The 24212-nt window shown below is 37.2% G+C and overlaps 1 protein-coding gene across 3 annotated transcripts in view; it reads left to right on the top strand.

Moving 5' to 3' along the window:
* The first annotated feature begins 2668 nt into the window (after positions 1-2668).
* The window catches only part of LOC114648337 (endoplasmic reticulum membrane-associated RNA degradation protein-like), a 146208-nt gene continuing 124664 nt past the window's right edge, over positions 2669-24212 (top strand). The window contains exons 1-9 of one of the 3 annotated variants that reach the window (XM_028797319.2): positions 2669-2837; positions 4132-4303; positions 14324-14466; positions 14671-14769; positions 16872-16961; positions 18042-18139; positions 18628-18764; positions 19055-19169; positions 23066-23168. In XM_028797319.2, the coding sequence (XP_028653152.1) occupies positions 4132-4303; positions 14324-14466; positions 14671-14769; positions 16872-16961; positions 18042-18139; positions 18628-18764; positions 19055-19169; positions 23066-23168 (957 nt within the window). In that variant the 5' untranslated portion in view covers positions 2669-2837. The remainder of the gene's footprint in view (positions 2838-4131; positions 4304-14323; positions 14467-14670; positions 14770-16871; positions 16962-18041; positions 18140-18627; positions 18765-19054; positions 19170-23065; positions 23169-24212) is intronic. The other 2 variants (XM_051924257.1, XM_051924256.1) reach the window with 2 other exon arrangements.

The raw sequence follows: 24212 nt of genomic DNA on the forward strand, positions 1-24212 counted from the left end.
CAATTACGGCCATGTGGTGCATTTCCCCAAGGGTGATCCAGCTCGAAAGATCCTCATTGTTGGGGACCCGAGTGGCTGGACCAGGCCAAGGGGTCGCCCATGTAACACCTGGCTGCGGCAGATAAAGGGTCATTTCCGGAGGGTAGGATTGGACCACGAGTCTGCCTGGGGGGGTTGCCAACTGGGATCCCGAGTTATTTCGTTGTGTAGTGGGTGTGGCAACGCACTGTACCAGTGCATGCTCCCCGACTTGACTTGACTGAGTATGTTTAATCCATTTCTCTACAAGTACCCATTGGCTTTTCAACTGAGCTAAGTGTATGTATGCCTGGACAATTTTGTCCGTTATACCATAGATATCATCTTTTAGTTTTCCACTATGTAACGTCACATTATTGTGATCAAATGTTTGGTTGTTGGCACAGTGCAAACATCAATTACAGTATGAATGCAATCGTGTGACTGTGGCTCGCAGGGTTTTCAGCCATGGTGTCCTCTTGATGATTTTATTTGCACAGCTTGGGATATTGACTCTAGATAGAACTTGGCTCCGTGGTTCAAAATAATGTATTAGATGTTAAAGATCTTGGATGTCAACCATGTTTACTGGTCACATTTTTTTTTATCATTGTACACATTCCCTGGCATCTGGGCATCAGGTTTTCCTTGCTAATGCTGTTGATATAATAGATGGTATAGTCATACCTTGCAAGTGGCTTGCTTATTTTGTATGTGGTAGTGCACTGTAAATTTGCTGCTTTTATTATTTTACCATAGTATTATAGTTTTCAGGACACTTTTTTTTCACCCCTTTGTTTGTAATGCTTCCAAATTGAGCTACCTTTTGGTACAGTTTGTTTTCACTGAACCTGTCTATAATGATACAGACCTTACTTAATGTGTGTCTATTTAAATGAACAACATGACTCAAAATTGTAATGTAGCCATGCAATTAAATTTCCCAGTTCAACTGAAATTATTGAATCTAGAATAATATGCTGTTTAAACCTTTATTGCAGGTTACTCAAATGATGGTTAATCATTCCAATTCCTAGTACTGTACTTGTCTTAAACTTGAGACATATTATATAAAGCAGTTTCCACCAGTGATGGAAACTCTAAAGCACCTCTCTTTTTAAGAGAGTGGTTAACAACATAAAATTTTATTTTTAACATTCTCATTTAGTTTTTTCAGATTCATGCATGTGCATATTTTCCATATATCTTTCTTCAGTGTCAACTCTGGCACATCCCTGTCAATTCTGTTTGTTTACTTTTATGTATGGAGGCAGTGACAAGGCTAATTGCATGAATTTGTAAGATTTCAATTTTTCTTTTGAGCTACTATTTACTTGTTCTCAATTACAAAGATATCAAATGGCTGCATTAACTTCATCAGCTGTCACAACTCTCACTGTAGCAAGTGATGATAACCTTTTAAAGATTTTGCTTTAAATTGCAATAAATGTGTTGTGTTTCTATTTGCATACATTTTGTAAAGAATGTTTGTTTCATTTGTACTTATGTTTACACATTAAAGTACTTTTTAGTAGACAAAGTATTTTAAATAGATGTTAAACAAAAAATGCATAATTTAAACAGAGAAAGAGAGAGGCATATTCTCACACACATACACACACACACACAGACACAGACCAAGAAAAAAGTGGACGAGGGCAAGGATGTAAGGATGAACAACAGCAGCTGAGAGACAATGTAACCAGCGTGTCATACTTTAATAAACCCTGTCTGTTCTATGAAGTAGTACAATGCAATACTTTTTTTAGGCTGTTTCTTCGATACAAATCTAGATCTAGAGATTTTAAAGTCTGTGAGGGGGGAAAAAAAAAAACTGTACTATTTTTAATATTTAACAAATAATGCATTCTTTTATATTCAAACTGCAGGTATGAGGAAATAAAAAAGTGGAGAATCTTGCACTGCTGATTTATACTAAAGTTTAAAATAAAATTGATTTTGTAAAAAGTTATGGATCTTAATAGGCATATTAAAAGCACTGTGCATTAACAGGACATTAAAACAAAGCTAAACTAGAAAATAAAAATTACACCAGAAAACTGCACATTTAGAAAACAAACACATATAGTACAATTTACATACCACTGGGCGGTCTTGTGGTCTGGAACCCCTACAGATTTTTTTCTCTAGCTTTCTGGAGTTTTTTTTTTTTTTTGTTTGTTTTTTCTGTCCACCCTGGCCATCGGACCTTACTCCTTTTCTATGTTAACTAATATTGTCTTATTTTGTCTTATTTTTCTTTTCTTCATTATGTAAAGCACTTTGAGCTACTTTTTGTATGAAAATGTGCTATATAAATAAATGTTATTGCTGTTGTATAGATATTCTAGTGCCAACAATTAAAGTAGTTTTGGTGGATAATGCACATTTAATGATTATTTTATTTTGATATATCTCCATTAATTAGCACAATCTGCCCAGTCCAGTTTTAAAACCCGAGAGCCAAAGCCTGTATTGGCAACACTATATAAGGCAGGAGCCAACCTTGGGCACATTCCTACAATCACTGCACTGTGGATACTGGGGGAGTAATTAGAAGTTAATCAGTGTTTGAATATTGGTACTGCTTTGTGGTAATGCCCTTACTCTCTTGCTTACTGATGATTTTTTTTCTTGTTTTAACAGTAAACCTGTGTACAAGCATTACTTTTTGACCTGGTTTTGGCTTTTGAGTAAGGGATCTATGTTCCTGTTCCACTTTATGAATGTCATCAAGGTCATCTCCAAAAACTTCTGTGAAGAATCTGGAAATTAAGACCGTCATTTTGTTTACCTCGCACTAATCTTGGTCCGCTGTGGTATGTAAATTGTACTATATGTGTTTATTTTCTAAATGTGCAGTTTTCTGGTGTACTTTTTATTTTCTAGTTTAGCTTTGTTTTAATGTCCTGTTAATGCACAGTGCTTTTAATATGCCTATTAAGATCCATAACTTTTTACAAAATCAATTTATTTTAAACTTTAGTATAAATCAGCAGTGCAAGATTCTCCACTTTTTTTTATTTCCTCATACCTGCAGTTTGAATATAAAAAAAATGCATTATTTGTTAAATATTAAAAATTGTACAGTTTTTTTTTTTCCACAAACGTTTATGATTTGCACTATCACCTAAACCTTTTTGAGTTCCGTTGTATGCACGCATATTTGGAATTTGCATGTTTAATTTATGCCTGTGTGAGTCTTTGTAGATACTCTGCACTTTTTGGGATGTGAAGGAAAACCAAAGTAGATTGATTTGCAGTCTCGTAGATTACCTCTGTACATTCAGTATGCGAGTATCCCCTGCAGTGGACTGGTGCTTTTTTTTTAGGGTTTTGGTCCTCCTTTACCCCTGATTGTGCTAGGATATAAGATAAAAATTACTGAGTTGGCACTCACTTATAAACTGGTTTGGGAGCAGGGGATAGTGTAGAATGTTCAGAATTTCCAAAACATTGCTGGCATCCCCAGGTCTATGATAAATTCCATATAGTTTCACGACTGGAATTCCCTTTGCTCACATTAACTCTGCTGGCTTGGTGCAAACATGGCATAACAGATTTTTAAGGAATTTTGTAACTTGTTAAAATATTGAAAAGTTTCTTTTCCAACTTATTGAAGAGTGTCTGTCCTAAAAACAGATCCCACTCTAATCAACACTGCTGTCAAATTTGCATTATTGTGATGGAAATGTTTACGTTCATTCATAGATCATGGCATATTGTAAAATGTATATTTATTTTGTATAAGAGTACATTGATTTTTTTTTGTTTTGATGTGCTAATGTACCATGTTTAAAATGCTTTGAAAACTAACAAGTTTAAAGGTAATTTGTCTGTTTTACTAATGGCTCTTCAAAATGTTACTGTTGCATGATTGTCATACCACTACATGACCAGATGTATCCTAAACTGTAGAATAAAGTTTATATTCATACACATCTTTGTCTTCCCGGGTTGAAAATGGAGTAATGCCATTTGTAACTAAAAAAGTTGGCTCATTGGGCTTATTAGTTTCTGTGAGCAATACAGGTTTGTTTAAATATGTAGACAATTATTTGAAAAATTGTAAACTTAGCATTCTGGAGTTTAAAAAAAATATTTGTGCTTTAGATGTCCACAGAATGTGAAGTAAGGAGCTGTCTTTCTCCAAATGTCCATTATCTTGTTTGCAAACTGGGGCTGGAAGAAGAAGAAAAAAACCTAGATATTGAAAGTATTTTACTCAATACTGGAGTGGTTTGCTGGAAAACCATTACTGTTTGTATTAAATTCATTGAATCAGGTAAGTATAGATTTATAATACTGATAAAACCATTATATAAAGTCAAAGATTTAGTTTAAACACTCTGAATAAAACACATTAAAAAAAAAAAAGACTTGTACATTAATATAAGGGGCAAGATCCATCCATCCATCTTCCAACCCGCTGAATCCGAACACAGGATCACGGGGGGTCTGCTGGAGCCAATCCCAGCCAACACAGGGCACAAGGCAGGAACCAATCCTGGGCAGGGTGCCAACCCACCGCATATAAGGGGCAAGATGGAGAAGTAAATTCCAAATGGCAAAAGGTGACCGAGGATAAAGGAAACGCCCTTCAAGGCCATAAATGAGGAAGTTATATACTGGTCCTGCCAGGCATTTTATCCCATATACATGGTATGTGCCCCTGAAGGGTAATCAGCAGGGCTACCAGTATTTGAAAGAGTGGGGTGGACTGGTTGCTAGCAGATCGTTTTTCTCCAGGACAAAGATAGTAGGTGAACCAGCACTTTCATTGGAAGAGTGATGTTGAACAGGGTTAGTAAGAGGGTAAAATGTCCCCTGAATTGCAGAGAAATACATAGTCAAAACTTGGGAATGTTACTGTTTTATGAATGAGATCCATAATGTAATTGGGCAGTAATTATTCCTCTTCACTCTTTCATTTGGCAGCACACAGTCCTGAAGGAAAGGGGAACTGTATTTTAAGAAAGTTTGCAGATTGCCTAAGAGACCTGGGGCCTCATGTATAAACAGTGCATATGCACAAAAATGTTGTGTAAGCCCGTTTCCACGCTCCCATCGCGATGTATAAAACCTAAACTTGGCATAAAACCACACACATTTTCACGCTAGCTAAATGCTTGGCATATGCAAGTTCTCCTCTTGGTTTTGCAAACTGGTGGCACCCTGAGTCAAAGCAGTGCTTTTGTTCCAGTGTGGTTTCCCTTTCTTTTCTAGATCCACATCCCTGATGCAGCTTTCATATACACTGGAATTAACTGCATATTGTTTTATTAGTTTAAGGAATCTGATTGAAATTAACCTGTAACAATATAATGGTCCACGGAATGGCCACACTATTCCAAATACCATAGCTGCTTTAGCGTTGTTACTCTCACTGCACCTTCTTCTTCTTCTTTCAGCTGCTCTCATTAGGGGTTGCCACAGCGGATCATCTTTTTCATATTACTCTCACTGAGTATTTTATATCACTGTATCTGAGTGTGGAATCACAGCTGTACAGCAGCTGATCGGAAAGAGAATTATCAGTATACAGCATCAAGCACACGCTGCCTCAGCTATGCGCACATTCTGTTCAACTGCTCTCGTAAGACAAACACTTCAGGGCCTTTCCTGTAGGGACATCACTGTTCTAAAACAGTTTCATCCCAAGAACTCTAAACACACTCAATCAGTCCATCAAGTGCCCCTTGTAGAACTGTTTGTACTTAGTACAATTACCTCACTGTAAACTTGCGATAGTTATAATATTGCACAACCTGAGCCACTTTATAAAGTGCGTATTTACATATGATGACATCATTTTTAAGGTGAAATGCAGCAAAATGTGTATTACATTATACAGATATTTAAATAATGTTAACATTTTAATCTATATTGTTAATAATTAAACATGTGAGGACACAGTGTCTCAGTGCTAGCGACGAGCTGGTGCACATTCAGGGATTGTTCCTGCCTCGCGCTGTATTCTTGCTGGGGCTGGCGCGACACTGGATGGATAGAATAATTAACATGTACTACGAAGATATTTCAACGTTCCTTAAAAGTTTTGAAGAATCGGAGTTCTAAGCTTACAGATGGCTTAATGTCTATTAGAGTTGATCGTGTGGCGACTGGTTACTTGGAGAAAGTAAAGGAAGGACAGGGATTGGAGGTTAGTACGTTTTGAAAGAGACCGTACTGCTGCAATAAATTATTTGATCAAAGGTTGCTCACGGCGCAGCAAGCATCTTGCGGGAGGCAGGAACAATCTCTGGACAAGGCGCCTGCTCGTCACTATCGCTGCGCCACCGTGTTCCCATGTTTAATAATATGCGTTAATTCCTGTCATCATGAAAATTATAAGTATAAATCTCAGTATTTTAAATTGTTCAGAGAGCTCTAATATCACGAATGTAATGGATTCTGTGTCCAGTCGGAGGAAGAGAAAGCCCGTTTAAGAAGCACATAGTGATTCACACACACAGACAACATAGAAGAACAAATATAATACAAAGCATTTAACGTGCTACTTTAGTTACGATGGTATTTGAGAAACTAGTAAATTTAAAGATTTTAAGAGGACGTTTATGATGATCCACTTTTTAATGACAAAATAAACTATGATTACAGTGGAAATTTCAAGATTAAAGGTCCGTGCTTTTTTTCCCCCAATGTGTGTCTGGTTTTTTTTTTTTTCCTCTGTACTCTAATCAGCTTCGCCTTTTCATGGCCACTTTGATATCTGACAACTTCTTTTTTTTTTTATATCGGGCACTGTGCGACTTTGTGAACTTGAACTTTCGAGTTTCTCCAACACTCTGTCACTCAATCAACTTCCTTTTGTTGTTTATACCACTATTTAAGCCAACAAATAGTATGTTTTTCCTTGCCTCCACTGGTATTCGCTAAAATTCTTCTATATTCCCTCCGTGCTTTTGCCATTGCCTTTTCGCAGAACGCTGAGCTTAAGGCCTGTTTATATTGGTTTGCATATTCAAAGAGGCGTAATTCTGGGAGGAGTTGTAGTGCACGTGCATTACTTTTTACGCTGACCGGGATTTATGGAGCGTAAGAACGTGGAAGTTGGCGTTCGCACAGATTTATGCATCTGGATTTTTTTTGTGCGTACGAACATTTCCGCTTTGTCGGTATGCCATGTTTTAGTGTGAATTCTATGCACAGGATTTGTTCTCTGGTTGTTTCATATTATGGTTTGAATTCTTCCCACCTTGATCATTACTCAGGCTTATTTATTTTGTATATTCTCACTTTCTTGGCATTATTCTGAATTGGATGATGTTTAAGATTTACCCCTGTGTTCTCAATATATTAAATATATTTACAGTGTGATTGTGTTGGAATAACAATATTCCTTCAGTGAATATTAAAAGAAATACAATTTTCTGTAACAAAAATAGTTAGGACACATCTTGATTAATCATCCTGTGACCTGCAAATGATTAGCAAATCACTACTGAGTATCCAAAATTTTTCTTCTTTATGTAAACATGGGATACTGTGCCAAATTGGGCCATGAACAAATTGGTGAATGGTAACACATCATGCCTAGATAGGCTGTTGATACATATGTGTCCAATTGGGGTTATGCTACAATTTTAAAAGGAATTTATTGTCAATAATACCAAAAAATGACAACCTGTAAATTTAAGAGAGTTTTTAGGATTACTGTCAGCCTACTATAAATAGGTTCATATAGACCCAATGCACTGACACGATGCTGAAAATCCTATCCAAATCCTCATCAAAGCATCTGTACCAACATTTTGCCCCCAAAATGTGTTTAACTACACTTTTGGACAAAAGTATTGGGACACCTGACCATTACACCAAGAGGGACTTTGACATTGCATTCAAATGCATAGACTTTAATATGGAGTTGGTCTCTCCTTTGCAGCTATAATAGCTTCCACAAGGTATTGGAGTGTTTCTGTGGGAATTTGTGCCCATTCATTCTGTAGAGCATTTATTAGGTCAGGCACTGATGTTTCAATCTCCATTCCAGTTCATCCAACCATGTTTTTATGGACCTTTCTTTGGGTACTGGGGCACAGTCATGCTGGAGTAGAAAAGGGCCTTTCCCCTAAACTGTTTCCACAAAGTTGGAAGCATAGTGTTGTCCAAAATGTCTTGGTATGCTGAAGCATTAAGATTGCCTTTCGTTGGAAATAAGTAGCCTAGCCCAAACCCTAAAAAGCACCCCCACACCATTATCCTTCTTCCACCAAACTTTACAGTTGGCACAATGCAGTCAGGCAGGTAACATTCTCAAACCCAGACTCATCCATGCAATGTGTGTTTACTATTTTTTCCCCTTAGACAAAATATATTGGATATAGCTCTGAAGCAATTCATTGTGACACACAAACAGAAACAGGATGTCGGGTGTAGGAATGAATGTAATTTATTGTGCCCACCCAGAGTAATGCCAATAAATGAATGTAAGATGAATTTTAGGTTAGGTAATTATTAGTTTTGCCTTCGGCAATACTGGCAGTTTGATCAAATAATTTAGCAAGGCTCCTACTTTATTTACCTTTCGTTTCCTCTGTTGTAGGAGACTGGTCTCCAGCCTTTAGACTTCTATCAAGGCAACTGAAGCACACTCATTTTTAAGTAACAGAATAATACAATTTATTGATAATCACAAAAATTATATAAATATAACTGCATATGTATGTTGACATATAAGACAGAAAGCAGACTTAATAGACTGACAAACATATAACGTAGAGAGGCTGACTGTTCACTTTCTTTTTAGAATTCCAATTTACCTTGGCTTAGATAAATAGTTTTACAATGCTGTCTTTAAAGGTGATGTCTGATATTGTGTGGTGTTTGTTGCTTTGTTGGTCATCCGTGTTCAAGTTCCTTGTGTTGGAGTGCACTCCACTTTGCTACATAATCCATTTTTGTGGTGTTCTGTGATACTGCTTTCTCACCTTGCTTTCTGCTGTTAGGCCCTTTGCTGTGTCTTCTGAAACTTCATAGGAAAAAGCATTACTCTTTCTTGCTGACTCTCAGCCTTCAAACTGGCTCACTATTTAGCCTGGCAAACTGGATCTCAGCTTTCTGGTCCACAAGAAGAAAAAGATTATTGATTTCAACTCCCCAATGAGAGAGAGAGAGTGAGAGTGTTTCAGTCATTTTTGAGAGTGTGGTTAGAAGTGACCCTGGGCTCAGTGCACTAGGGAATCCACTGAGTTTTTCTCCGAATTCCCTAGAGAAAACTACCTGTTAGAGCTCAGAATTCCCCAGATGAGATCAGTGCAACTCGTTTAATCCAATCATGAGAAGTTCCACCATTATTCATCAAGTCACTTACACTTACAGAATCCAATTCACGACTTCTGGCTCAAGAAGTCTGCTAAGGATCTCTGGTAAGATGTCAGCTCAACATCTGATTTACACCTTTGTTATCGGATGAAGTCTAGGAAGAAGGTCCTAGAACAAACTGGGGTAATTTTGAATGCAAGCGAGGTAAGGCACAGATGGATTCCTGTACCCCTGTTAAACTGCTTGCCTAACAGGCCTGTTGTGCCACTAAAGCCTAGCAGAATGGGCAATGCTCACTTTGTCCCTCACAGGAAGGGGCAAATACTTTTCACTATATTCTGTAGTGGAGTTGTGTAAATATCAGTCTTGAGATCTTCAGTGCTTGAACTTAATTTATGCATACCTAGAGACATAGCAGCACATCCAGGTGGGGCATGACCTTGTTAGTCCAGCATAGTTCTTCACATGTGATAGACTGTTGTGATAAACAGTGTTAAAGGGAGTTGTGAGAGTGAAAGCAAATACGGAGTTCTTAACACCCCATAATAAAGTGTTTTGTATGTTTTCAAACAATAGTTAATTCTGGTTGCTTGCAATGAGGAAAATATAAAATGTATCTGTGCTTTTCATCAAAAGCTTCCTGAAACTTATTATAGGCAGGTACCCTTTATTCTTAAATGTCCCAGTCCACTGTCTTTTTTTTTTTTTTTTTTTCTTAAATCCTCTTATAACTAGTTGGATAGTAGTATCTGATCTTGAATGGTGAAAAATCATGGTGTTTGGTAATTTTTAATTTAAATCTATAAAGTAAATTTGATAAATACCTGAGGGAAGCGGAAAGGAGGAGGACTCGTTCTCTATGTGAATACAAGGTGGTGCAACTCTGGACATGTAAACATCAAAATCTCCACTTGCTGCAGGGACATCAAACTGTTGGCTATAAGTCTGCGTCCCTATTACTTGCCCAGAGAGTTTGGACATGTCATTGTTGTTATGGTTTATATCCTTCCTCAGGCGGACGTGGAGATAGCAGGTGACATCATCCATTCTGCTGTTGCTAAACTACAAACGCAGCACCCCGAGGCGCTTGTGCTAATCGCTGGAGACTTTAACCGTGTGACACTGGACAAAACATTACCTGCCTTCTCCCAGTATGTGGATTGTAACAGCCGGGGGAAACAGGACTATTGACCTACTGTATGCAAACGTTAAAGACGCATACAGTGGCACCCCGCTGCCTGTGCTTGGGAAAGCGGATCATAACCTGGTTCTGCTTCAGCCTCGCTACAAACCAAGAGTGAGGGAGCTACCTACAACCACACGCTCATTCAGGAAGTGGTCCCCTGAGGCAGAGCAGGCTCTGAGAGACTGCTTTGGAACTACGGACTGGGATATCCTGCAGGGATCGTATAGTGAGAACATTGAGGAGGTTGTTGACTGCTACTGATTACATGATCTTCTGTGTGGACATTGTAGTTCCAATAAGAACTGTACGCTGCTATGCTAACAACAAGCATGGATTACAAGTGACATCAAGGGCCTTTTGAACCAGAAGAAAAGGGCTTTTAAAGGCAGTGATCAGCATGGGCTCAAGCGCGTGCAGAAGGAACTCCGAGTCCAGCTCAGGGCGGTGAAGGAGCAGTACAGGAGAAAGCTGGAGCAGAGGCTGCAGAACAACAGCATGCAGGAAGTTTGGGATGGGATGAAGATCATCACTGGCTGCAGCTCGAAGTGAGGTGCCACCATTGAGAGAGATGTGGAGAGAGCAAACCAGATGAACAAGTTCTTTAACAGGTTTGACCACCCTAACCCACTCTCATCTCGGAGTATTGCACCCTCCACCCATCCTTCTTCTGATACCAGCATAGAGAGTTTCCCCCCATCCACAATTACAGCAGCCCAGAGCGGAGGAGACTTTGTGCCAGCAAAGCAGTGGGTACAGATGGAGTATCGACACGACTGCTGAAGGCCTGTGTGTTGAAGTTGGGGAGACTTCTACAGCGCATCTTCAACCTGAGCCTGGAGCAGGGGAAAGTCCCGAGGCTTTGGAAAACATCTTGCATCATCCCAGTCCCAAAGGTATCACGTCCTAGTGAGCTGAATGACTTCCGGCCTGTCGCTCTGACATCACATGTGATGAAGACCATTGAGCGGCTGCTGCTTCACTACCCAAGACCGCAGGTCCACCACGCCCTTGACTCTCTGCAGTTCGCATACCAGGAGAAGGTGGGAGCGGAGGATGCCATCATCTATATGCTACATTGATCCCTCTCCCTCTTGGACAGAGGCAGTGGTGCAGTAAGAATTATGTTTCTGGACTTCTCTAGCACCTTCAACACCATCCAGCCTCTGCTCCTTAGGGACAAGCTGACAGAGATGGGAGTAGATTCATACCTGGTGGCATGGATCATGGACTATCTTACAGACAAACCTCAGTATGTGCGTCTCGGGAACTGCAGGTCTGACATTGTGGTCAGCAACACAGGAGCGCCACAGGGGACTGTACTTTCTCCGGTCCTGTTCAGCCTATATACATCAGACTTCCAATACAACTCAGAGGCATGCCACGTGCAAAAGTTCACTGACGACACTGCTATCGTGGGCTGTATCAGGAGTGGGCTGGAGGAGGAGTATAGGAACCTAATCAAGGACTTTGTTAAATGGTGCGACTCAAACCACCTACAACTAAACACCAGCAAAACCAAGGAGATGGTGGTGGATTTTAGGAGGACCAGGCCCCTCGTGGACCCCATGATCATCAGAGGTGACTGTGTGCAGAGAGTGCAGACCTATAAATACCTGGGAGTGCAGCTGGATGATAAATTGGACTGGACTGCCAATACTGATGCTCTGTGCAAGAGAGGACAGAGCCGACTATACTTCCTTAGAAGGCTGGCGTCTTTCAGCATCTGCAATAATATGCTGCAGATGTTCCATCAGACGGTTGTGGCGAGCGCCGCCTTCTACATGGTGGTGTGCTGGGGAGGCAGCATAAAGAAGAGGGACACCTCACGACAAACTGGTGAAGAAGGCAGGCTCTATTGTAGGCATGGAGCTGGACAGTTTGACATCCGTGGCAGAGCGACGGGCACTGAGCATTCTCCTGTCAATCATGGAGAATCCACTGCATCCGTTGAACAGTATCATCTCCAGACAGAGGAGCAACTTCAGCAACAGACTGCTGTCACTGTCCTGCTCCACTGACAGACTGAGGAGATCCTTGCTCCCCCACACTATGCGACTCTTCAATTACACCCGGAGGGGTAAACATTTAACATTATACAAAGTTACATGTGCATTTTTATCACGCTTTTAATATTGTTTTTTTTTCAGTATGCTGCTGCTGGAGTTTGTGAATTTCCCCTTGGGATTAATAAAGTACCTACCTACCTATGTATGAGATTTCATTCAAAATGTATTTGCATCCATCCCTAATGTGAACACTCATAAAATATAATGGCTGGAGACTTTTGTGTTTTAAACCCAGACCTGTATACGTCTTCAACTGCAGTTGCACACTGCAGACATATTCACACGGTTTGTAATGGACCGTAACTTATCAGACCCATGGGGATTTTTAACTCCATACTCGAGCATATTCCGTCTTCTCATCGGTACATCACTGTTACTCAACAATTGATTATTTCTTTATCTTGTATATAAACGTGTGGGTGGGTGTGTGTGTGTGTCTGTCTGGCCCAGAAGTGAAAGGTGGAGTCGGGGTAAGGGCTCCACCTCTGAGGAAACGGAAAACACGCTTAGCTGCTAATAACACAAGCAAGGCCAGCACATCAGCAAAATTAAGCCGCAGAAGAAAAACAAAGCTGCTTAGCCACTAACGTAGGCAAAACAGTATCCCTTTTACTTTACCTCCCGCCGCTAATACACGAGCGAGACGAGCACGTCTGCAAAACGAAACCTCCTAGAAGACAGATGTTCAGAGTAGTTTCTTTCAATTACCTGCCATCTCTACATTTCAATTTTTTTTCTGACGATTTCAATAGTTTCTAGGACCCTGGTTTTTTACAGCATGGGCTTACATAGCTAGTAGACAATAATTTATTGCCCACTATCAAATCTTACAAGTCCAATGCTGTTGTTATCTCTGACCATGCCCTGTGCCCTACACACTCCTCTCATTGGTGGCATCTTTACCTCTTGTCATTAACTAATGAGAACTGTACAGAATTCATCTCCGAGCAAATTGATTAAGTTTTTAGAGACAAATGAGGAAGGTAGATATTTTCCTTTCTTTGTTGTTTTTAAAGATTTGCTCATGCTGTTGGCTGTCCTCTTTCTCTTGGATGGGGCTTGAATTCTGATTTGTTAATTTTAAAATGTATGAAATGTTTTCTTCAAACAAAATACAAAAAAACTAGGTGAATATGAGTAATGAAGTTTGTTGGGCTCATTAAACTGTTCTCAGATTTATTCTAATGCATAAAAATTATTGACATAAGCATGAACTGCAAAAAGACATGAATATGCTGTGCTTATTGGAGACTTGGTAGAATAATAAGAGTGCCTATGACACATACTGTACTTGGTCTTTATTCACTCTTGCTGTTACACTCTTTGTTGCCAGTTTTACCTAATTATTTTTTAATGTAATATTGCTTTTCATGTTATTTTTAAAATGAAAATTACTTATTGCATTACATTTATTATCTGTTTATACTGATGATTAATTTTAAATAACATTTTGCTGTGTATGCGCAAACAAAAACTTAGACTGTAGGACTAATTAATGGGTTGACCTGAAGTTTTTCTTATTGTTTACTCATTGGTCCTTTTCGTTGACCGCTTACTAAAGAGTAACATCATGATAGGATTTAGGGGGTGGGGTGTGAGTAGATTCACTATTTTCTAAATCGCTATCAATTAGAATGACTTAAAGTCTTAATTTTATTTAGTTTACGTAGTTCTTTTGAAGGCAGTGTTTTATAACTGCTAATGCCAAGAGCCATTGACAGTTTTTGGTGTGTTTTTGTTTTGTTTTTCTTGTATTTGTATTTTTCAGAAAATCGCATAATAGACTATGTGGAAAGTATAAGGTGTTTAGGGCCCGTTTGTAAAACTGTTCACACATATATGAAATCAATGACTCCAGATTGTTTTGACAAAGAGTATGGAATTTGGTTCAATTGGACCAACAGGAAAGAGGTAAGTTTAATAAGTTTATGTGTAAGAGCATGAGAGTTGTATTTTAATTTAAGTGTTGAATAAAATTTGTGCTTTTAGTGGACAATGTATAAAAATTTATCACAGTGCGTTATGTACAAAAATCTTAACACAACTAATACTCCATTTTTGTTTTTTAAAAAATAAGTTATCCAAAAATTAACATGCAAATATAATTTTTTCCAGGTATTTCTGGAAGTTTTTTCTTTTCTGTCCTCTTCAGAGACAAGTCCTGCTTTATGCTTAATGAAGTTAACATCAACCCTTGAAAGAGCTTTGGGTGATGTATGCAAATTATTATTGTGATCTTCTCTTTACAGGAATAAATTTTGCATCCAAAAAAGCATTTAAAATGTAAGAGTGAGTGATAATGCATACAGAAAACAAAGTGTTTTACTATTCACAGTGCAATCTTAGAAGCATTTAGTAAAGTGCATAAATATTTTTTTATGACTAACCTTACAATTGACTGAAAAGTAAATTTTCTTATATTGTATGCTCTGATTAAAATATAGGCTTTGTATACTTAATTTCACAATTGCATCTTTATTTTTATACTAAAAATTCTGTAATATTCTTTCTGCAAGACACAGTAGAGACCTATGGGAATAATTTTGTATATGAGCACTTTTCGACATGCATCAAACAGTGTACTGGTGATGCCATCTTTTTCTGTAGAGTTCAGTTAAGTGTGTTGTGAGTGTATACTGTAATCTAGATTGAAAAGTTTTAATTTATTTTTAAAAATGAAGTTGTCTGCCATTCTGCATTCCGTGCTTTTGGTCCGTTGCTTACAACTTTCACCTACTCATAACTATTATTCACTGTATAATTAAGTCAAAGTGCTGTCATTTTGGCATGTTATGCCTTAGTTATCATTTTTCAATTAGATTTTTAAATCCCATGCTTTTAACAAAAGACTTTTTTTAATTTGCCTTTGTGTTTCATTTCAATTGTGGTAAAGTCGTACAACCCGTAATGCAATGACACGTTTAGTATTGGCAGTATTTTGTATAATGAAAACAACAAAATTCCTACTGCAGACCATTTTGCAGATGGGACTAACATGGGGTGAGATCACAAATAATAATAAAGAAGGCTGTAAAGGTGTAGGTCAGATCTAAAAGAGACCAATGTTTCTTCAAAAAAATTGTTTATTTCAAGTTACTAAGTTATAAGAAACTTCCTTAATCATCTCTGCAATTGCAATTGCTCTTTTTTTTTCCCCCCAGCATATTCTTTGCATGAATTTTTACTTCAAAATTAATCTACTCCTCTGTTAAATGCACAACACTTTCATAGACCAAAAAGGATCTTTGTGGCCATACAGCAATGATACATATGACTTTCATTCTGTCCTCAGTAATTAGTTGTAAAATCTGCCAATAATGCATTATGAGGTCACTTTAGTATCAGTGTGTGGATCTTACACCATTGTTAGATGTATTCAGCTGGCAGGTCAACAAATCGTGACGTTTAGTCTGTATAGCAAGCCCTAGCAGCATCCATGCCAGACTGTTTCCTTGGTTTGTGTTTTTTTTTTTTTTTTTTTTTTTTCCAGAAACATATGTAGCAGCTAAGGCTTTGGGTTTATTATTTTTTCCCCACATTGTTGTTGCTTGTATCCCAAAAAAAAACTTAGCCAATATTATCTTAAGTTTGTGTGCTTGTGAATTAAGTATGTATTTAAAAAAAAAAAAAAAAAAGAGAGATTTGAGCCTCAGCTTGGTAACCAATGCATACATGCAATAGAAATGTTGTCTTTGTCACTTTTTCCAGCACTACCACCCCCAGCCGCCTTACCAATATTTCACACTATGATTTTGGGGCTGAAAAGACCAATGGCCACATGTATAAACAGTGCATACACACAACAATGTTGCGTACACCTGTTTCCACGCTTAGTTTTAGATGTATAAAAACTAAACTTGCCATAAAGCCACACATTTTCATGGCAGGGTCCCCCCTTGTTTATGCATGTTTCTGCTAGGCAAACTGGTGACACCCAGCATCAGAGCAGTTCTATTCTTTCTGTGGTCTGCTTTTTTTTTTTTTTTTCTTTTTTTTTAGATTCGCATCTATGATGCAGGTTTTATGAAATATGCTGAAATTAATTGCTTATTGTTTGATTACATTCAAGTTAATTAAATTTGTAATCTGTAACAATTATAAGGTGTGCAGAATGGCCAAACTATTCCAACTACCATGGCTGCTTTAGTGTTAGAAGACATTGCAAATGGAAGAATTTTTAAAAATGTGAAATATTAGGGATTTATAGTATAGTACAGTCTTATTATGGAATTATTTGATAACAAAACTTTCTCTTTTCTAAAATGGCATACGTTTCCCTTATTTTGATTTTTACCTGCTTTTCTCATATGGTCTAGGTGCATGTTATGATGAACAATGAATGCCCTTTCTTGCTAAAAACTCTTCTTCTTTCGAAAGAATTATCACATGTTTTTGGAGCTGCAGTGGTAATTATATGTATTTGATTTTTCTATCCACTTTAAACCTCTTAAAATTCACTTTAGATTTCACTTCAAAATTAAACAGTAATGAAAATTTTAAATAGAAGTACCTATGTTTATATATAAAAAAAAATAAATTAATTAATTAAAAATCTCTTTTCCAGAGTACACCACTATTTTTATCTGAGTTGTTCTTTTAGACATCTCTGCCTCTTGTGGCACAATTTTAAGAGATTGTTTTGTCTCACATTACCATTCTTTAAATGAATTTAAATCTTTCCACTGCCCTTTCAAATCCAAAACACAGTAAATGAATATGTATGGATTGCGTATGCCAGACTGCCAATAGTTATACTATAACTAAACTTATGTATTTCACCATAATTTAATAAAGGGAAAATGTAATTTCCAGTTGAAGTTATCACTGTATTGTTTGAGTACTACTCTATGAGGTATATTTTCCACTGTAAATCATCTTTCAGACCATAAGAGCTGTTGTTTTTAGGGAGGTACTCCATGTTAGTAATAACTGAAGAAGTTTCAATAAAGGTAGTATATGATCAAGAGGAGGAAGTATGTGCTGCCAGGTAGTGCAGTATTTATTTGATTCCCAATACAGAAACAGGGAAGCTGCATTTCTGTTATTGCAAAGGTTTACTGCATTTTTAGAGCAACTTTTAGATAAGTTTAATAGAAAATTTATTTTACTTTAGAAATATTTGCATCATTTTCAGTATACTTTTAAATCGAATTCTTTAATGTTTATTTTTTTTTTTATTTTAGTTATTTAAATTAATAACAACAAGGACTCCAGTTTCCTAAAACAATCCATAGATATTATCTCGGTACGAAAGAATTAGTATTTTGCATATGTACATACCTCAGTGATCTTGAAGCAAAAAAAAGATATTCATTTCTGCTTTGTGCCCTCTGTTTTAATGGTAGACTGCAACAAGATATGACCCTGGAATGGATAAGTAGAGTCAAAAAATGTATGGTTTAATCCAGCATGTTGCAGTGTACATTCAGTGTACAAGTCTTTGGCACATGGAAACTGAATGTATTTTTATTAACATTTAAATGTAGATGGATGTGCTACGTGTATTCATGGGATCTCCTAAAAGTCTGAATCTAAGAAATTTACTTTGGCATGGTTTTGCTTCACCTCAGGAAATTCCCTCTATGTAAGTTCTCTATATGTGTTTACATAAATATTACCTTATCATTGGTGTTTATGGATTGAAGATTCTGGTGGGGCTATATCAGAATTTTCTGTGATGTGTGCAGACATCTCTAATATTAACATTAAACTTAAGTAATATATTTCCCTGTTTTGCTATTATTGTACAAGACGTGCAAGTTTATGTAACCAAACAAAAACCAATCAAATAGATGCTATTGCCTGATCTGCCTTGCTTGGCATCAGCACATTGTGATACCCTGTGACATCGTAATTGTCGAACAAAATATCGATTTGAAGTGTAAAGTAAACAGAGTTCAGCTACCATCCATTGCCCAGAAAATTTATATTGAATAAAACTACTTTTAGTTAAAAAAAATGTAAGCCACAATAACATGAAAAGAATATACAGACTATACACACTTCATGACTTGAGCACAATACTCTGGGCCTGATGTTATGAAAGATGAGCAACATTTTTTTTCATTGCAGGTACTGTTCTATGTTGCTGTTGATGGTAGTTGGACTTGGACAGATATTTCAGAATTATAAGTACAGAACTGATTGTATTTTGGTTCACCGAAATATGTTTAGTTTTAGTCAGTGGGATCAGCTTTTTATTTTTCCAGGTAAATGAGTGAAACGTTTTTTTTTATGTGATTCTGTTTAATATTATAATTTCCACGTAATTTTCTAAATATTATTTCATGCTTTGATTTACCTGTATCAGGTTTCTTGTATATGATGATACATCATCCAGTTTATAATACTTACCTTGATCTTCCTTTTCACTACACTATAAAATGTATAGCAAACACAATTACTTGTCCAGCAGTGATTTAAACATGAAATATTGTAACATTTTGAATGTGACAATATATATGAAATCAACACACACATTTTTCCTTGTCTTTGAAAGTCTTGTGTGAAGAAGCTCTATCTTTGGCTGAAGGTTTGATTAAAAAATCTGATTTTGTACTCTCTATCATGTTGCCTTATTGGCAAGCTGGGATTACAGCTTACAGAGAAGAAAGGTTAGTGTTTTCTGTGTTTACAATGTTCTTTAATGTATTTTGTAAGATAAAATTGAGTAATTCATTTTGGAAATTTGTACAAATGTTTCTTATAAACAATTAAATGTAGCCATGTTCATTATTTAGTTATCTCGCTGAATGGTTTAAAATTATTAAACTTTTTAATTAAGTGTTTAATGCATTTTGCAATGGTAGCATTCCTGACCTGTCCACTCGTGGCATAAACATTTCCTGTTCTTTCAGTGTCTCCTTCACAAGTTCTTTGCATCTGAGCCGGTCAGGATAAGATATGTCTCGCTATTATTCTGTATGTTATAAAAACTTATTAAGAAAAGTGATTTTACATAATTCATATGACATGAGTTCAAGCTTGGAAATTATTAATGTCTTTGACAGTAAAAACATTCCTGTGTTTCTGTATGTACTGTAGTTTATTTTTTAACGTAAAGTTATTATATCATACCATTTTTATTTGTTAAGCGCTTAAAAACACAGCATTACAACTGACCGAAGCGCTGTACAGTTAAAACAAGCAAGACTAAAAGCAAAATATTAAAAACAAACATTAAGAGAGAATTAAAACAGAGACACTAAAAAACAGGTCAGGGGACCCAATAAAACAGAGAAATAGCAAAAAGCAAGTGGGAATAAGACAGGTTAAGAATTAAAAGCCAATGTGAAGAAGTGCGTTTTTAGGTGTGATTTGAATGTGGTGACTGAAGTGGCTTGCCTAACCACTAAAGGTAAGGAGTTCCAGAGCTTGGGTGCACAGACAGAAAAAGCCCTTTCACCACGAGCTTTAAAATGTGCCTTGGGAACGGTTAGGAGCAGCTGATCTGCGGATCTAAGAACACAAGGGGGATTGTGACGATGGAGCAAGACACTCAAGTAGGCAGGGGCTAGACCATTTAGTGCCTTATAGGTTAAGAGGAGTATCTTAAAATCAATTCTGAAGCTAACCGGCAGCCAGTGTAGGGTTTTTAAAATCGGTGTAATGTGTTGGCTTCTGCTGCTTCCAGTTAAAAGTCTTGCAGCCGCATTTTGAACCAATTGGAGTCTCGAAAGAGTGGCTTTACTAATACCATATAGGCAGGAATTAGAATAGTCGAGCCGGGACGTAATGAATGCATGGATTACTGATTCCAGGAGGTGGTAAGGCAGAATTGGTTTGAGTTTGGCAATTCGCCTGAGATGGAAAAAGCAGGATTTTACTGTGCTGTTGACTTGAGCATCCATTTTCAGGACCATATCCATTTTGATTCCAAGATTGGAAACGGACGAAGTTACTGGAATGGGAAGAAAGTCGAGGCCAAGGGGTAGGGTCTGTTTGCGGTCGGGACTAAAAACAATGACCTCGGTTTTTGAATCGTTCAGGTGAAGGAAGTTTACAGCCAGCCAGTCCTTAATGTCAGATAAGCAGTTGAGAAGAGGTTTAGTGGAGTCAGTTGACTTGAGGGAGAAATAAATTTGGCAGTCATCAGCATATAGGTGATACGAGATTGCATGTTTTCTAAAAATTGCACCTAAAGGCAGGATGTAAATTGAAAAAAGTAGTGGCCCCAAAATGGAACCCTGGGGGACACCACATGGGAGTGGGACTGATTCAGATGAAAAATCGTCTAGCATGACTCTAAGAGTCCTGTTGCAGAAATATGACCTGAACCAGTCGAGGGCTAAGCCAGATACACCAACCCAGGATTCGAGTCGGGAGATCATGATGTCGTGGTCGATTGTGTCGAAGGCAGCAGATTATATTGAATTATTTTTTATAAGAATGTTACGCAATTTATAAATAAATTATATAAACATTATTATTCATCATTTTTTTTCCCCTAATGCTTGGTCTGAATATCGCTATAGAATACTCACTGCAGAACTATCCGTAGAGGCAATGATTTTATATATGAGATTTAATTTGTCCTATTCTTTTCTGCAAAGTATTTGTTCTTTTGTCAGGTAAAAGCTTTAAAATTTTATTTTTGAAAAAATTCAAATAAGAATACCTGTGGGTTGTTTATACTTGGCTGTTCATGCAATGTTTTAATTGTTTATGGAGAATTTTAATTTAATTATTTCATCTCAGATGAAAGTTAACACTAGAATTACCAGAGCCTACGAAAAAACTCGTAAATCCGTCCCACCTTAAATCGCGTCTTAAAGCCGTTTGCACATCTCCGCCAGAGTCTTTTGTCATCTAAATGTGCCGATTAAACAAAAGCTACTAGCAGCCAGCTATTCCATCCCCCCACCGACTTAGAATGAACTCCTAGCTCATGCCTTGCCTTGATTTGATTATTTGGGATTGAAGTGGAGTTTTACAGTGGAAATAATTTGAGCGTTATTTGGAATACACGCATTTCATGTGTGTTCCGTTTCTACAGTATAGTAGTAGTCTGTGCAAACACATTTTTAAAACAGAAACGTTTTTCATATTCTAATAGTAAATGACAAAATGTAGGCATAAACTATATAACGTATGAAGCCTGAAGTCCATATATCAAAGAAACACTTTCACAAAAGGTATAAATAAGAGAACACGTGCATAGAACCACAGCATAGAGAGAAGTGAGTACATTGCTTCTTACAGGGTTCTGACACATAAACGCTGGCGAAGCTGCCTTCCTTCGTATCTCACCGTCACTTGATTTTCTTTTTATTCAGTGTTATTGAGTGTTCCTGCCAGTCCCCACATGTTGCTGTATGCTGTTTCTTTTGTACTCCAGGACATGCAGAGGAGAGAATGATTTCACATTATTTATGCTGTTTTCACATAAAGACTGCAGTATACTCGTGACTGCATTCTCGTACCAATGCACTTTTTCCATCACCTTTTCCTGTAAGAAGCAATGTACTCACTTCTCTCTATGCTGTGGTTCTATGCACGTGTTCTCTTATTTGTACCTTTTGTGAAAGTGTTTCTTTGATATATGGACTTCAGGCTTCATACGTTATATAGTTTATGCCTACATTTTGTCATTTACTATTAGAATATGAAAAACGTTTCTGTTTTAAAAATGTGTTTGCACAGACTACTACTATACTGTAGAAACGGAACACACATGAAATGCGTGTATTCCAAATAACGCTCGAATTATTTCCACTGTAAAACTCCACTTCAATCCCAAATAATCAAATCAAGGCAAGGCATGAGCTAGGAGTTCATTCTAAGTCGGTGGGGGGATGGAATAGCTGGCTGCTAGTAGCTTTTGTTTAATCGGCACATTTAGATGACAAAAGACTCTGGCGGAGATGTGCAAACGGCTTTAAGACGCGATTTAAGGTGGGACGGATTTACGAGTTTTTTCGTAGGCTCTGGTAATTCTAGTGTTAAACTCTGTAGAAACAATCCACATTCACAATTCAATCTTTTTATATAGCTTAATTCTACCATTGCAATATTTAATGTTTGTGTTTTTCTGCAATTTTGTACACATGCTGTTTAGAGTAAGGCACCTCTAAGGAACTATCTGTTCACTGAACCAATGTACCAACTCAGTTTCAATGTTGTTGGACGCCTTAGCCCATTCTTGCCACCATTGAGTCAGTTGCTGCATTTATTCGGAGGTAAATGCAGTTTTGAGTAGATGTCTAATGAGCATTGCTACAGTAAAAAAATTATAGGACAGAAGTGAAATACCTGTTACATCATGACAACATCCTTGTATTCTCCTTATATTCTTGGCGCTTTCAATTCTAGAATGTCTTGAAAATTGCTTTGTTATATCAACCATCCATCAAGCTGTTTTCTCAATACGTTTTATTTAGTACTTGCTCAGGCAGAGACAATGTAGAGTTGACAGTCAATATGTGGTTACAAGACTTTAATTTCTTTTTATAACTTAATAAAATTTAGAATGAAATATTTATTTTCTTTTCAATTAACTGCTTTTATATAGATATGCAGACTCATTGATGTTCATACTGCCTCAAATGGAATGTAGCCTTAGATGTGTTTATACCAGAGCAAATAACTGCCCACACCGGCTTCAAACTGCTGAGGTAACAGCTTTGCTTTACTTTTGAAAGGTTAACTTAAAACTGATAGTGTATTTGAAGCACTTATAGATTTCGTGCTCTGCATTTCCAAATATCTGTTTAAAATAAATAAAACTGTACATTTCCAAATACATTTTTTTTGTCCTTACTCACTTGTTAGATCATTTAATTGTCTGAAACTGTGGTCTAGATAAAAGTAAGAAGAGGTTATTGCTATCACAAAGTTGTTTTTTTTTTTTTTTATTTGGTAACAGTGCTGATATAAGAATTTTATTCACCATCATTAAAGTGGTGAATTACTCGTATAGTTTGCTAAAATACTGACTACACTAATGCATGTGTAAATGGAATAATGGCATAGCTTTATTTAATTATTAAGAAATTGTGCAGTTTTCGGTTTACATGCATCTTTTTATCATTAAATTCAATTTTTATTCTTCTTCTTGACCGTTATTGCCAAGTGACCATAATATAGTACAATTTCCAGTATTTAGGAAGAGCACAAATGCAAAGGCCAAAATAGTTTTAAAAAAAAAAAAAAAAAAAAAAAAAAAAAACTTTTTCGTATTAACTGTAATGGGTTAATAAAGAATTGAAAACGAAGCTGCAAAGGAGTAAACAGCTATATATAGTGTAAGACTAACAACTCCATTGTGAAATAGTAAGGTGTATTAGAGTATGAGGGCAACCATTAAGTAGGATATTAGGGAAGTTTAAAAGGCAGTTGGAGAGGAATATATCAGAGGGTGCAGACCTATAAATACCTGGGAGTGCAGCTGGATGATTAATTGGACTGGACTGCCAATACTGATTCTCTGTGCAAGAGAGGACAGAGCCGGTTATACTTCCTTAGAAGGCTGACGTCCTTCAACATCTGCAATAAGATGCTGCAAATGTTCCATCAGATGTTTGTGGCGAGCGCCCTCTTCTACGCGGTGGTGTGCTAGGGAGGCAGCATTAAGAAGGACGCCTCACGCCTGGACAAACTGGTGAGGAAGGCAGGCTCTATTGTAGGTATGGAGCTGGACAGTTTGACATCCGTAGGAG

The sequence above is a fragment of the Erpetoichthys calabaricus genome, chromosome 3 (genome assembly GCF_900747795.2).
Source record: "Erpetoichthys calabaricus chromosome 3, fErpCal1.3, whole genome shotgun sequence".
Taxonomy (NCBI): Eukaryota; Metazoa; Chordata; class Cladistia; order Polypteriformes; family Polypteridae; genus Erpetoichthys; species Erpetoichthys calabaricus.